This window comes from Crotalus tigris, unplaced genomic scaffold, assembly GCF_016545835.1.
Source record: "Crotalus tigris isolate CLP2741 ecotype Arizona unplaced genomic scaffold, ASM1654583v1 scf7180000022411.5474196:2289641, whole genome shotgun sequence".
Taxonomy (NCBI): domain Eukaryota; kingdom Metazoa; phylum Chordata; class Lepidosauria; order Squamata; family Viperidae; genus Crotalus; species Crotalus tigris.
This window is the reverse complement of record NW_024099112.1, coordinates 511314-526852: the sequence shown is the minus strand read 5'-3', so window position 1 is coordinate 526852 and position 15539 is coordinate 511314. Positions and strand designations below refer to the sequence as shown.

At 36.6% G+C, this 15539-nt stretch overlaps 1 protein-coding gene across 3 annotated transcripts in view; it reads left to right on the top strand.

The window, feature by feature from the left end:
* CHD6 (chromodomain helicase DNA binding protein 6) overlaps window positions 1-15539 on the top strand; it is a 144096-nt gene that overhangs the window by 105891 nt on the left and 22666 nt on the right. For 2 of the 3 annotated variants that reach the window (XR_005553654.1, XM_039319137.1), the window contains exons 20-27: window positions 710-874; window positions 1028-1207; window positions 2425-2535; window positions 6250-6452; window positions 6820-7019; window positions 11116-11275; window positions 12453-12542; window positions 14288-14391. Coding sequence is in view for 2 of the 3 variants with exons in the window: in XM_039319137.1 (XP_039175071.1) it covers window positions 710-874; window positions 1028-1207; window positions 2425-2535; window positions 6250-6452; window positions 6820-7019; window positions 11116-11275; window positions 12453-12542; window positions 14288-14391 (1213 nt within the window). In the remaining variant the exon portion in view is untranslated. The remainder of the gene's footprint in view (window positions 1-709; window positions 875-1027; window positions 1208-2424; window positions 2536-6249; window positions 6453-6819; window positions 7020-11115; window positions 11276-12452; window positions 12543-14287; window positions 14392-15539) is intronic. The other variant, XM_039319138.1, reaches the window with a different exon arrangement.

Here is a 15539-nt window from a genome sequence, read left to right as displayed (position 1 = left end):
CATATGCACACTCTTACTGCTATGGGATTACTATGTTTCTGGAGTGGCACTTTTTTGCATCCACAATCTTGGACACTTTCCAGCTCAGTGATAGAAACTATATCTTGTATGAGGGAGGGGTGAGAGGATGTGTTGAGCCTCAATTTTGTCTTTCAAATTGAGATTTTACTATTTTGGGTCATATTTTGATTATTTAGTGAAAAACAATGGATTAATTTAACTACAGTTGTTTTTGTTTCATAGTTCATATTAGGGTCCTTAGCCTGATAGATAATTTTTATTGGCTCAGTTCAGATGTTGTGAATCCCCACTGGGAAGTAGTTTAAATATTTTAAGTAAGAAGTAAACAGTGTCAGACTTAGCCATATCTGTCCTTCAGACGTCTTGACTCTTTCTCTCCCAAGAACTCTAGAAGTTATCATGTTATAATTTTAAATATGCCAGATAAGGAAATTAGTGCCCTCCTATACTTAATTTTACATTTTAATTAGATTGATCTTTAGTTTTGTCCTGACCCCACCTATTCTTTTTTGGAATATGGCTCCCAATGTGCTACAGAAAAGTGGAATGATACTGATAACCGCATGAGTGGGAGATGGTGATTTAGGTGATGGCATGAATGGGAGATATTCTTCTTGAGGAAACTTAATTTTCCCCTCACCCCAGTTCTGCCAACTCTACTTTGAGTGATGTCTTTCTCCTCCTGTAGGCTCAGGCTCGCTGCCACCGAATAGGGCAAAGCAAGGCAGTTAAAGTCTATCGCCTCATCACCAGAAATTCCTATGAACGAGAGATGTTTGACAAGGCCAGCTTGAAACTAGGATTAGACAAGGCAGTGTTGCAGGATATCAACCGCAAGGGAAGCAACAATGGGGTAAGGGTATCCTATACAGGCAAGACCTAGAGGTCTTCTAATCTTTATTCCCCTTCCTCCTTAGATGTTCATGTCAACTTATATCTGGAAGTTGTCATGAGTTCCTGTCTTTTTTCCCATTCTGGAATCAATCAGTCTGTCTGTTTCTGGAAGGTGCAGCAGCTCTCCAAGATGGAGGTTGAAGACTTGTTGCGAAAAGGTGCTTATGGGGCTTTAATGGATGAGGAAGATGAAGGCTCCAAATTCTGTGAAGAAGATATCGACCAAATCCTGCAACGTAGGACCCAAACCATCACTATTCAGACTGAAGGGAAAGGCTCCACATTTTCCAAGGTGGGTCATGTGCTGTGGGACAAAACCATCAAAGTTTATTGTGGGAAATTGTTTTGTTTTTGTTTTTATTAGATGTATGCAAAAAAGAGCATGATAGGAGCTCACAGCTTCTTGCTGCTTTGTACAAGTCCTATTGGAATTAGATAGCCATTCTTTCCCAAACCAGAGATACAATTCTCCTCATGTTGAATTCCATCTTCTATCAGTTGGAACCAGTTGACTATGACAGATGATGGGAGTTACAGTCCTACAACATGTAGAAGGCTACATCTTGTCCATTCCTTATGTAAAGATTAATTTTTTCCTGCTTTCATATCCCATCCATATACATTTTTAACTTGATAGTATTATTATCAATGAAAATACAGTGATTTAGAAAGCAAAGTTTTAATCAGAATTATAAATTGAATGATTGATTCATATTGTGTTAAGACTTTGCTTATTTTAAATATAGTTTATTCAAGCCAAATGGCTGAGTTGTTATACGGTTGTCAAAAAAACCCAAAACCAAATTATAGTTTACCATGATAATTAAACCTAACTTGTTGCAAGGAATGGAGAAGAATATTTTAACAGAGATGAAAAGCAATGGTTTCAAGCCATTATCTTCTGCTTTCAGCCATATTTTCCATACTTATACAATCCAAAGGTATAGGATCAAGGCTTTCATAAAAATAACAAAAGCAAGCAGCATGCCATTACGATGTGGCTTCAATTCCTGTTATGGTTATATACAGGACACAGCTTGAGTTGTGTAAGCACACAGTTGCTGTAATCATTTCTCCTTGCTCCTCCTCCCATATGGATGTCTCTGGTGAGGTCTTCATGTAAGAATTCTTAATCTTCAAAGAAGTGTTACGAGTTACAAACCAACTGTTCTCATCCACCCAGGGCAGCCTTTCCCAACTAATGGGAGTTGCTGGGAAATCTGGAGGCCATGCAGGTTGGAGAATACTCTCTTAGGGTCTGAGTGCTTTTGTTTTTTACAGGATAAATCCAGTTATTGAATTTCGGTTCCTATTTGCCTCAACCTATTGTGCAAATGATCAGAGGTAATGGGAATTGCAGTCTGATAATATTTGGAGGGCAACAGGTTCTAGCAAATTCTCTTGGACAGTTTTTTTAAATATGACAGTTGGCTTGACATATAGAGCTTATGGAGAATTTTTTCTATTATTCTGTCAGTTACAATCTATTAATTTGCATTTTACTCCCAGGCCAGCTTTGTTGCTTCAGGAAACAGAACTGACATTTCATTAGATGATCCCAACTTCTGGCAGAAATGGGCAAAAATAGCTGAACTGGATACTGATGCAAAGGATGAAAAGGTAATTATGATGTATTTATTCTGAAAACTTAAAATATGTTGTGTTTCCAAATTTACATATTCTCAGAGCTGATTGCAAAAGATTCCCCTAATTACATGGCTAGGATTAAAGGTTTTACTGAGGTTTTGGGGCACTAATAGTATATGCGATGAATGCAGAGTATGTGTAGATAACTTCTACAGGAAGTCTTGATTTTTCCATCTGTATCCTAAATCTGCTTTGTAAATACTGATACTGAGTTTTTAGCTCAAGTAGTTGACATAAACGTCTTTTGATGCACAAAGTAGGATATTAATAGCTGGACAATAGGAAAACATTATGGAACATTAATTTTATTATATGGAGCCATGGTATTTAGGAACTGTGATGGTGCAGTGGTTAAAATGCATATTGCAGGCTAATTCTGCTCACTGCCAGGAGTTCGATCCTCACCAGTTTAAGGTTGACTCAGCCTTCCACCCTTCTGAGGTTAATAAAATGAGGACCCAGATTGTTGGGGGCAATACGCTGCTGGCTCTGTAAACTGCTTAGAGAATGCTGTAAAGCACTATAAAGCAGCATATAAGTCTAAGTGCTATTGCTACTGCTATCTGACAACCAATACAAGCACAAAAATGGGAAGATTCTGAAATACCCGTAATAGTTGGTGAAAATGGCAGAATTAGTAGATGTGGCTAAATTGACTTGTCTGATTAAGAAAACGACAGTGACTATGTTTATTAGCAACTAGAAATCCATTATGGACTTTTTTCTGAAGAAAGAAAAAAATGAACTTTTGATTTATGGGATTGACGAAAGGATAGGTTATGAAAAGAAGGAAATTATGATGTGATCTTTGAGAGGGCAAAGCTAAGAAAACCAGAAGCCACTTCTTTATAATCTTTATAATTTATTTTTCCTAATTTCTTTCTTATTAATTAGCTATTTTTCTTTATTTTTTTCTAACAATTGTATTATTTTCATCTTGTTAAAAATTCTATAATAAGAATTATAAAATCCTATTGGTGCTGGGTCAAAGCCATTCTGTTTAGGATTATAGTTACACAGTATCCTATCATAACTGAATGTAAAATATCTAACACTATACTCCCTCAATCTACCTGCATAAAATCATTCAAAATAAATTAAGAGTGTTTTTACTTAAAATCAGCAGAAAAAAACATTTTAAAATGAAAGTAAACGTAACTGCCTCAAGATGGATAGCAAAAGAAAAGACAGTGATTGAATTTGGTATTAACATTTTGAATGATGCTGAGTTGTATTTAAGAGCTGATCATTCAATACTATTTAAAATTGTAACTCTGTTTCTAAATTGAACACATAAAATGCAATTTATCCGCATCTTCTACATGTAGCAATTTAGATACCCAATGCTATGACAGCAAATCAAGGGATATTGTGAAAATGTAAAATTTTGGCATATGAAATTAAGTTTGTTTTTTTCCTTTTTGCAAAATTTAGTTAAAAAAATAAACCACCATATTCCCATGCTTACAACAAGGACCAGACAGAAATTTAAGTTTCTGTATTTTGTGAAACATCTTAAAACATGCTTTAGTTGAATGAACATCTTTTAATGTCTTTTTTAAAATTTTATTTGAAAATAGAAAGATCACATTGAATTAGGATTTTATATATCTAAAATAAACATACTGGTAATGTCAGAGAGGGACGAGTGGAGTCCGGGAAGGAGTCAAGTAAGAAATTAGTCTGAAACTCCGACATGGGCACAAGAAAGTGAAATCTGACTCTCCCTTGAATGCTGTTGAACCTAATTTGGTCTAATCCAGTTGCAAATCATCAGTCTGAGGAGATTTCTGTGTATAGGCTTGAGCAATAAAACAGCTAATTGAACTCTTCACGTGTGGATCTTGTTCATGCCTGACAGGTAGCAAATGAATGGATCACTACTGGTTTCTCCATTTGCAATCAGCTTGGAAAAAATGAGTATTTTAGTCTTTGGATCCTAGTGATCCAGTAGCTTTGCATTATCTTTCTCTGATAGCAGTATATAGATAATCCTCGACTTATGACCACAACTGAGCCAAAATTTCTGTTGCTAAGCAAGACAGTTGTTAAGTAAATTTTGACCTATTTTACAAAAGCTCTTAACACAGTTGTTAAGTGATTCACTGCAGTTGTTAAATTAATAACATGGTTGTTAAGTGAATCTGACTTCCTCATTGACTTTGCTTGTCAGAAAGTTGCAAAAGGTGATTACATGACCCCAGGACATTGCAACCGTCATAAATATGAGCCAGCTGCCAAATGCCTGAATTTTGATCATGTGATCATGGGGATGTTGCAATGGTTATACGTGTGAAAAACGGTCATAAGTCACTTTTCTCGCTGCAATTGTAATTTTGAATGGTCACTAAACGAATGGTTGTAAGTCAAGGGCTATGTGTAATTTGTTTCAACTTAAGACCTCAGCATTGTTCTTTTACTCTACACAGTGCCAGAAGTAAGACTGATTTATTCCCAGAATGTCTACTTTTATATCTTTTATTTCTTTTGAAGCTTGTTTAGAAACAGAAAGCTACTGTATTAAAGGGGAAAATCTACCACCTACTTCCTTTCCAGAGCTAAAATACAAGAGTCCCTTTGAATGACAGTGGGTGTCTGGTATATCAGATTATTCCAGCCATGAGAACCAACCTTTTTTAAACTAGGAGCATAGAATATAAAAAAACATGGATACAATATTTTGTGGAGAGGATCTTAACTCTTCATATATCTACAAAAATAAAATACTATAAATGCTTTCTCTTTGTGCCCAATCATTTTGTTTATTTCTTCAGTTAAACAGCTGGTTTTCTCAATGCTAACTTCCTCTGGCAGAAGTGATGTCAGTAAACCCTTGGGGTCCTACCTTGTAAAGCTCCAGCTGGAAAGGCGAAAGGGAGCTTAGAAGCACAAGGAAGATTGCTAAGCAACAGATCACAAAGGCTCCTTCCCCCCAAATGTTGCTTTTAACAACATTAAGATTCACATGACTGTGGTTAGAAATAATTAAAAATCAGTGCGATTGTTTAACAGGGAGGTCAAAAACATAGTCTCTCTCTCTCTCTCTCTGTGTGTGTGTGTGTGTGTGTGTGTGTGTATGTGGCAAAGTGTTGTAACTATATTTGCCAATTTATTTTCATTCCAGCTGTTAAATTTAAATGTTTATAATAAAAGAGATATTATTGTTTTTTTCTTTTTAAAAAAGTAATCAAACTGATGCCGCAGAATCTAATTTTCAGCTTGTTGGTATCGCTTTCAGCCTTTTCTCCTGATGATCCTTATGTGGATGCAAATTTTAGGTTGATTAGTATCTGTATAAGCAATTTTAAGCATTGCTATCGTGCTTCTTTATAATAGCTGTAAAAAAAATATACCACACATTTCAAAGTCAGGTCAGGTTTGAATGACAATAAACAAATCTTTTATTTTCCAAACTCAGCAAAGCTATTTAATTTATATCATAAACAGTTTAAAAACTATTTTTATAACATAACACTATTAAAACAACACATACCTTGAGATAAAGAAAATTTTTTGAAAACTTACAAACATTATAACGTAAAATTTGAATGTTCAGTCATATTTTAGATCAATGTATTAACCAATAGTATAAAAAACAAAATGTGTAGCTAAGCATGCTGAACGGTTTGGCAAGAATTGGCATACAAGAATTATATGTATTTTTTTTGTTAACTCCCTCCCCCTTAGGAGAGCCTGGTGATTGACAGGCCCCGGGTCCGTAGGCAAACCAAACACTACAACTCCTTTGAGGAAGATGAGCTGATGGAGTTCTCAGAGCTGGACAGTGACTCTGATGAGCGACCTACACGTTCACGGCGTCTCAATGAAAAAACACGTCGGTATTTAAGGGCTGAATGTTTTCGTGTGGAGAAAAATCTGCTTATATTTGGGTGTGTTTCTTTGTTAAATCTCTCGAATGTTCTATTCTGTATTATATACAAGGATTGTTGCAGTTCTATTAAAAATTTAGTAATATTTGGAATGTTGAAATCAGGGTAACATTCAATTCCTAAAATTCTACTACTCATTCTCTTCTATTGCTATACATTAAAATTCATGGAGCAATAGTTTTTTTTTTATGGTAAACAGAGATCCCTTAAGCTCCATTGCTGCCTCTTTCACCATTTCCTGCTAATTTTTTCCCCTAATTTCTCTCTTCTATTTTTTCAGTCTTGTAGTGATAAACTAATGAGAATTTATGAACATTATACAGAAATTCTGATAGTTTTTGTATGCTGTGCATTTGTTTTTCTCAAGCTGGGGACGTTGGAAAGATATTCTGACCCATGGCCGGTTTAAATGGCATCTTAATGAAAAGGATATGGAGATGATATGCCGAGCACTGCTGGTCTACTGTGTTAGACATTATAAGGGAGATGAGAAGATTAAGAGTTTTATTTGGGATTTGATCACGCCAACAAAGGATGGGCAGAACCAAGCCCTACAGAACCATTCAGGTATCAGAAATGAATTTTGTTGTGTTCTAAGCTTATTTCTTTAAGCTACCAAAAAAAATAATAAAAATTGATTAATCTCATTAGTGAATGATACTTTTCTGAAAGATGAGACTTTTTCAATTGGAGAATATTTTTTAATCAGAGAATTTCAGATTTTGTTAATCTTGAACTTGTCCATCTAATAATTTTTTTCAAGCTGAACTATTAAAATGCTTCTTAATAAAGTTCAAAATGTACTTTCTGTATTTACTTTTTTAACATTTATTATTACGTTTGACATTTATCTGCAACAACAGATATGTTCAGGCTTCTTATACCATCACAGGGAATTTGATGCCTGTTCTATACTAAACACTTTAAATAATTTTATATAGTAAGGTAGGAAATGGAAGAAAGATGAAAAGAGGTAAAAGCAGGAAGGTTACAAATGATTATAATACCTGAACTCCCCATAAAATTCAGACAATGAAGTAGAATGATTACACAATAAACATATCATCCTGAAGCACTCAGAGATATTTTTTCATTTTTTTATTTTTATTCACAGCTTGTTAGATTTATATCATGTTTTTTTCTCTAGGAACTCAAGCCTACTTTCATGATAATTTCCCAATGTTTTATTCCCATAACAGTTCTGTTTGATGGGCTGGGGTGAGAAATACTATCTTTGAAGGTCGCCCAGTGATTATCCATGCCTGAAGATAAGACTAGGTCATCCCATTCTATTCCAGCAATCTGACTGTTCTATAACATTACTCTGTGGGTTGATAGAATTTTATTAGTAACATACAGATGTGTATACCAGATGGAATTTTAAGAGTGATTTTAGATCAGTTATTGTAATTCCTTTCCTCTTTTTCTTATGGTACCTTAACCACTATTCAGAGTGTATGCTTAGTATGAAATCCCCAAATCAATATTGTTTTCTATTTCTTCCTATTCCTGAACTAGTAGAAATGGTTTAGGAAATAGCATTGCTTTCTTCTGTTGATATCAAGAAGGATATAGAATTCTGAAATCAATATCAGGCCCTGTGATGGACTGAATGTAGGCTAACAATTGGTTTTTGTTTGTTTCCTCTGCTCATTTCTGTTTGATGGTGACTTTGTAACACATGCATAATTCTGACATTCATATTTCCAGGCTATTTGGGGAATTTGGCTTCATATTCTGTAATCTGGAGGTTAATTGTTTTTTTGGAGAAGAATTCCTTGATTTCCCTCCCCCCCCTTGGCTTAATATATTGATAGTTATTTTTGTTTTATTTATAATGTTTATTTCCTCCTATATTACTTGCAACTATATTTGTAATAGGAGCAATATAGAATAATGTGGGGAGTATTTCAGGAGCTGATATGGTTATATAATTATATTTTTCCTTGTACATTGACATGAAAAGTAGACTATTTAGCCAATTGAAAATCAATGTTGTATTTTAGTATGGTACAGAGGGGAGAGAGGTTTTAATTTGGGTGCTCAAATCCCTATCAGTGGCTCACAGCCAAGAAAGCCCAATTCTCACAGAGTCTAATTAATTAGGTTGATGACAAGAAGAAAGCAGTTACATTACAGATCTTAGAAACTGAATATGAATAATTTAGGTATCATTTATTAATGACTACAATAAGGTGGGGCCTTCTAGATCCCTTTGGTTCTCTTTGCAACTATCTCTTGACTCAAGAGGGAGGTTGCTATTCATTTAGATTAGAAGATTTAAAAGGAAAATCTATGTTTTTGTTCTGCAGTATTTTGCCTCAGAGGATCCAAAGGCGTCTATAACAGTGCTTGGGCACTGAAACACATTTGCTTCAAAACCATTAATTGTGCAATATGTATCTGACCTTGAAGACCATTTGGTAGATATAGCTGATCCTGAATGAGGCTATTCAAGTAGCTGTGGCACACCTCAATGTACACATGTAACACTTCTAGTTTGATTTGGTTAATAAAGGTGGGTTTGGATTCCAATTCAAGCTGCTGATGGTCATCTATATAGCCTTACATGGTACAGAGCCTGGACATCTATGGGACTGCATTCTCCAGTTGTTTCTGCCTTTTCTGTAAGTTTAGGCAGGATAAGCATGTTCCTTTTTGATCAATACAACTATAGCAGGGGTGTCAAACTGCCCCCCCCCAGCTGGATGCACCATAGCAAAACCGTGCCCACCCCATTGCCGGCAATGGCAAAAAAGTCGCAATACATCACAACACGTCACGTGACATTGCAAGTTTGACACCCCTGAACTATACTATGGTTTCTCTATTCTCCTCCATAGTGCAATCATTTTTTATTGCTGTTGTTTGTAATTCTTTATATGCTGCTGAGTTGTTGGCAACTTTATGGCCTAAGAAATCAGTCAAAGAAACAGTACCTTTCTGGAATACCTGTGATGATTAGGAGAGGAGACATTTTTTACAGTAGTTCTCTTCCATTTTAAACTCTCAGTTCCAGTTGGTTGGGGAGGAGAGATCAAGCCATTGGAGCTACATTATGGGGTGCCACAGGGCTTGGTTATTCCTTCCCCCCTCCCCCCCCCCGCATAGGTTTAACATTTACCTAAAGCCATTGAGGGAAGTCATTTGTCAACATGGTATGCTGATGATACTCAGTTATATACCCCCACCCTTGGCTGTGCAGGAGATAGCAATGGAGATTTTGTTCCAGTACCTAGCCTGTCACAATTTGGCCAGGGAGAAACAGGCTTAGGCTGAACCATAATATAATAACTATAGTATAATTTCATACATCAGTCTGGAGAAAATTAATCTCTTGCTATGGTCAGGGGTGCATTTCTCTTGACAGAACTGGTTTGCAGTCTGTGGACCTCTTTGACTCACATTGCCTGCTTAGAGTAGCAAGTAGAGACTTTGGCCAGGAGGGCCTTTAAACAATTATATTTTGTGCACCAGTTTTGACTATTCCTAGAAAGGGGGGCTTTACTGATAATCAGTCATGCCCTTATCATTTCATATGTGGACTATTGCAACTAACTGGACGTGAGTCTGCCCAATTGCAAATGGAAACCGATTCAAAATGTAATTTGGGGAATCTTAGGTTTCCTTTTGTGACACCTCTACTATAGGAGTTGATTGGCTGCCAGTTAGCAGCCAATACAATTCAAGTTGGTAGTTGTTGCCTTTAATGTTCTATATGGCTTGAGGCCTAGGTATTTCTGAGACTGCCTGCTCCAGGTGGAATCTGCCCATCCAGTGAGATTGGGAAGAAAAAGTAAATTGATCCTGCCTCTGAAGGAATATGGCCATGATGGACTCTGTGGTCAAGATTTCCCATCCTCTGAAACAGCCTTTTCCCAACATAAGGTCAGATCCTTCCCGATTAAGTTTCCATAAAGCAGTTAAGACCTGGCTCTCCAAGAAGTCATTTGGGGGCAGAATGAAAGGAAGATTCTGCCTCTAAGGATCTTGATTGGAACTGTTGATTGATTTGAGAGTGGGGTAATGATTGCTTTTGATTACTTTTGGCTTTCCTTGTATTGTTTTTAATTTTCTGATTGGAGCAGCATAGAAGTCTGAGTAAATATTGTTGCTAAAGTAAAAGGATTCTGTCAATGAAATCCTTGGAGAATCTGTGTCTGAATTCAATATGAGTGGGGGCAGGGAGGTACTGTATATATGTGTTTACAAGCATATAATTACTGATAAATAAAGCAGTACAGTTTAATGCAGTTTTTCTGCAATCATTTTTATTTTATTTTATATTCCTTGTCTTTCTGATGAACTATGTGTTCATAATTTGAAGTTAGCAAAGAGAAATTCTGATCAATCTTTGTGATACTAAATTAACTTTTTGGAAACTAACTGTATAATGTGTGGTATACAAGTAACCTAGGAACTTTGCTATACTTATATGCCACTCCAACTACGAGATGTGGGCAAGAATGGTATATTTTTCCAATCCCAAGTTCTGTTTGAATAATTAGACGTCTGGGATGGACAATGAAGGGAAAAATGTGTTTTCTTTGTGCTCTGCCCGTTCCATTTACATCTGAACTATTTTTTCTGTTTTGATTTTCTATTATATAGTCACATCCTGATTCAGCAGTGCTGCTCATATGCTTTCCCTTGCCTATTGCAGGATTATCAGCTCCAGTGCCAAGAGGAAGGAAGGGGAAGAAAACCAAGAATCAAATGCTGCTACCTGAGATTAAGAATGCAGACTGGCTTACTACTTGCAATCCTGAAATCATCCTACATGATGATAGCTACAAAAAACATCTGAAACAACACTGCAATAAGTGAGCAAATGAAAGCATTAAGGCACTGCTGTCATACTTCTGGAACACTTATCTGATTTTCAGTTCTAAATTCTGAGCCAGGATTAAAACTTATAAGTGGCTCATGAATTTGTGCTTGTATTTAAAATGTATTCCATGAGATAGATCCATGGAAAATGGCTAACAAGCTCTAGAGAGTAGAAAGCAAAATGTTTCATTGATATTGCTGTTTTTCACACATGTTCTTTTCCAAAACATATGGGACTAGGGAAACAATCCATGCATTTATGACCAAAACAGATTGGTTCAGGTTTGGGGCAGGGCTTTCCTATCCCCATCTCCAATTTAAAAATTACTCTTTTCTCTGTTTCTCTAATAATTAAAAGGCATGTTTACATGGAACAAATATTGTGAGACCCTTGTGGATATTTCTAAGGTTTTTATGATGCTTTTTGAGCCATTTTGCCATTTGAAAAATCTAGGAACTTCTCCCGTATGCAGAAGACATGATATGAATCTCCTATTTCCCAAATATAATTAAGTTGCAGTGATATCTGCAGCAAACCACAGTGATGCTAAAATAATGACATAGAAAGAATGATGTCACACAAATGTTGCCATTAAGTACTTGCATCTTAACAACTGATGTAAGTACTATAAATTGCCCCTCATGGAGCAAGTGGGGGGGCACTAAGCGATAAGAGATGTTAATAAGCACCATCCTTTTTTATAGGCTTTCTGGATCATATTATTCTTTATTTCATTGCTTATAGCATCTAATTCCTTATCATTTCCTTATCTCATGTATATTTTTAAAATCTTTTTATTCACACATATTAAGTGGAATAGCCTTTTTTAGATTATCTACTGATTTTGGCTGGTTTACTTACTTGCCTATTATTTAACACTGCCCAGTAATCTTGCAATCAGTTGGATTTGTATGGTAATGAATTTCATGTACAAGTGAGCTATCTCTTACTCATTACTTCTTATTCACCAATATCAGCTTTTGAGAGCTTATTTTCTAGAAGAATGGCATTTGGTCCCACAGTGCCAACTTTGAATGGCATAATAGCAGTTCCCATTGCCAACAAACAAGGCTAAATACATCCTGTAAACTTAAAATGGATCTGGAAACCATGTTGAAACTCAGATTTACTGTCTAAGTTACCTTCTGGTCTGCTTTTTCTTTTGGCAGAGTGCTGTTGAGAGTACGGATGCTCTATTACTTGAAAGCTGAAGTGCTGGGGGAGGCAGCTGATAAAGCTTTTGAAGGAACCCCTGCCAAGTATGTTACATTAGCCTTCTGGAGTTTTGTTTTATAATCTGTTGTGTTATAGTCACAATATTGGAAGTATAGACAGCATGTGCTTGGATTGCATTCTTGCACGTGCGTAAGTTTTACACTTAGCAGGGGATTATAGGACTCTGAATGCATATATATTCATATTGTAAACATCTTAAAAGAAAATGAATGAATGAATGAGTACATACACATAGAGTTAAGAACAGACTACATGCATGCAGTCTATAGAGTTTGTCTCAGTTCATATATTGTATAAGTTGTAATTATTTAATTGTGATGTTTTGGGTACAGACATTACTAAGTGTTAAATAATGATTTCCAACCACAGTGATGGGTTCAGATAACAAGTCAAAACCAAACAAACCACATTAAAATATAGCATGACATATGAATCCAGTCTTTTTTAGCAGAGCAAATAATACTGAACAAAATTACCTTGGAAGTAGTACTGCCCTGAAATTTGCAAAAAATACTACAGTAGTACTGTAATGAACAGTATTAATTTAATTTTATCTATTACCAAAGCATTCCAATATTATAACAAAAAAGTTAACTGAACCAAATATAAACAAATCTGATTTACATCTATTGATTTTCTTATGAGTGAGAGCTGCCTCTTTCATAATGTAGCTTTAGGTAAACACACCAGATTGGTATATGAAAAAGTCCTGAAATTCTGTTGATTGCAATATGACTGGTAGAATGCTACTAGAGGAAAAAAGTTAGTATCAATATATTAACCCCATCAGTTTTTATTAAAAAACCCACCACCATCAACTAAAGCAACCTCTCTGAAATAAGTGGGTTCACAGATATTTATTTTACTTATTTATTATTTTATTTATTAAATTTGTTTGCCACCCATTTGTTGCAAAGCGACTCTGGGTGGCTTACAACATCAAAATAAAACCATAAATATATATAGACAAATGTGTAAAATCACAATACAATTATAATAAAATATAAATTTTAACTTAAAACTAAAAGATGTAGAGGAAAGGAGTAGAATGTAGGGGGAGCAAGGGAGGAGTTGCTATTAATTGATCAACCACCTCTAATGTGATATTCTCCCATTGGGGTTTCAAGCCAACTGGCAGAGTCTTCTGATTTTTTTGAAAGGTCAAGAGAGTGGGAGTCAATCTCACTTAAGGGGGCAAGATGTTCGAAAGGGCTGGAGCTGCAGCAGACTAGGCTTTTCTCCTGATCCCCCTCAGACAGAGTTTCTTGACTGATGGGATCCGCAGCATGCCTTCTCTGCCGGCATAGGTGGGGTGGCCTGTCTCATAGGGGTGAGATGATTCCTCAAGTATAATTCCTCAAGTATGATAATTCTGTGCAGTTCTTTAAAACATCTGTGGCTTCTCCCCAAATTTTGCAGTTGACATCAATGAGAAGAGTTATCGCTATTTTAAAGAGTTGTAAGTAGATGTGCTCTGAAGCACCTTTTAGAATCTAATTTGAAATGATGCCGTATTGTCCATTTTGAGTGTGCTTACAAAAATACCCAGACTTTAAAATAGACTTTAGAAGCCAAGTGCTAGATTAATAAATAATTATCAGAGCTGGTAATACTGTAGAAATTTTTACAGTAGTTTCATATCATTCTTTTACCCAGAGTTTCATCAATTCCTTTCTTAACATTCTTTAAGGTAAACCTTTTACAAAAGTAATTTAAACATATGCCCAGACCTGTATATGATTGTTGAAATATGCTTTGTTCTTTGCAGAGATTTAGATGTCTTGCTGCCGGACATTGACTATGTGGAGATTCCTGTGGACTGGTGGAATGCTGATGCAGATAAATCCCTCCTCATTGGAGTTTTTAAACATGGTATTTCCTTTTATGTGGGATTGACCTTTCGTAGACATTCCTCTTGTATAAAATGCTTTGGAGGAAATATTTCATTACTGCACTGGATTGTAATTTAATTTAAGTACAAGTAGTCCTCATTTAATGTCCATTTGTTCAGCAACCATTTAAAATTATGATGGTGCTGAACTAATGACTGGGACTAATGAGTGGCTGTTCTGCCTGTTGCAGCCCCTTTGTGGTCACTTGAACAAAATTTGGGCCAAATTCTCCCTCCCATTTATGAGTGCCTTTTTTTGGCCCCTTGCTTACCTGCTGCTGCCAATTGCCATGCCACCTGGCTCTGCCTATTACCACTAGGCCCACTGGCAAAGCAGTACTATACTGTCCAGGGCCTTCTTTCGCACTGCTTGCTTTCATGCTACCTTTTTCCTTCTACTTGGGTCTTTCTTTTATGCTGCACCATCAAGGCCTTCATTCAGTGGTGGGATTCAGCTGGTTCGCACCACTTTGGCAGAACCGGTAGCTAATTTTTTGTTGCCCAGGTCCAGAATGGACTTCCGGAAGCGCCATCCACACAGAGAACCAGTTGTTCACATATTTGAATCCCACCACTGCCTTCATTCAACGCTGGTGCAAAACAAGGACTCTTGTAGCTAGGCCTTCTTTCACATACCAGGCTTCTTTTGTGAATGAAGGCCCAGGAGGGGTATGAATGTAGGCCCTGGCTGGTGTGCAAATGGAGTTCCTGGGTGTGGCGTAAATGGAGACCCTGGATGGGGTGCAAGAGGAGCCCCAGCTGCACCAGGGCTAAAGAAGGTCCCAGCTGGTGCAGCAGTGGTGTATGAGTTGACAGTATGGTGGCGGGCAGATCTGGGTATTGGGAACAGGTGATGGCCATGGGTATGTGGTTAGCAAAAGGGACATAGGTGGGGCGGGGAATTCAAGAGGAAGCAATCAGTTTTCTCACTGAGGCTCAGGACTGGGAGGAGCCAACTCTGGAATGGATTGGATTGGATCTTTGTCTAATGAACAGCGATGAGATTCAGTGAATAATGGCAACCAAAACTACTAAGTGACGTGGTCACTTGACATTCACTTGAATTTGTGCTTTATGACCACATGTTTCGGATGGAAATCCCAGTCCCAATTACTGATGCTAACCAAGA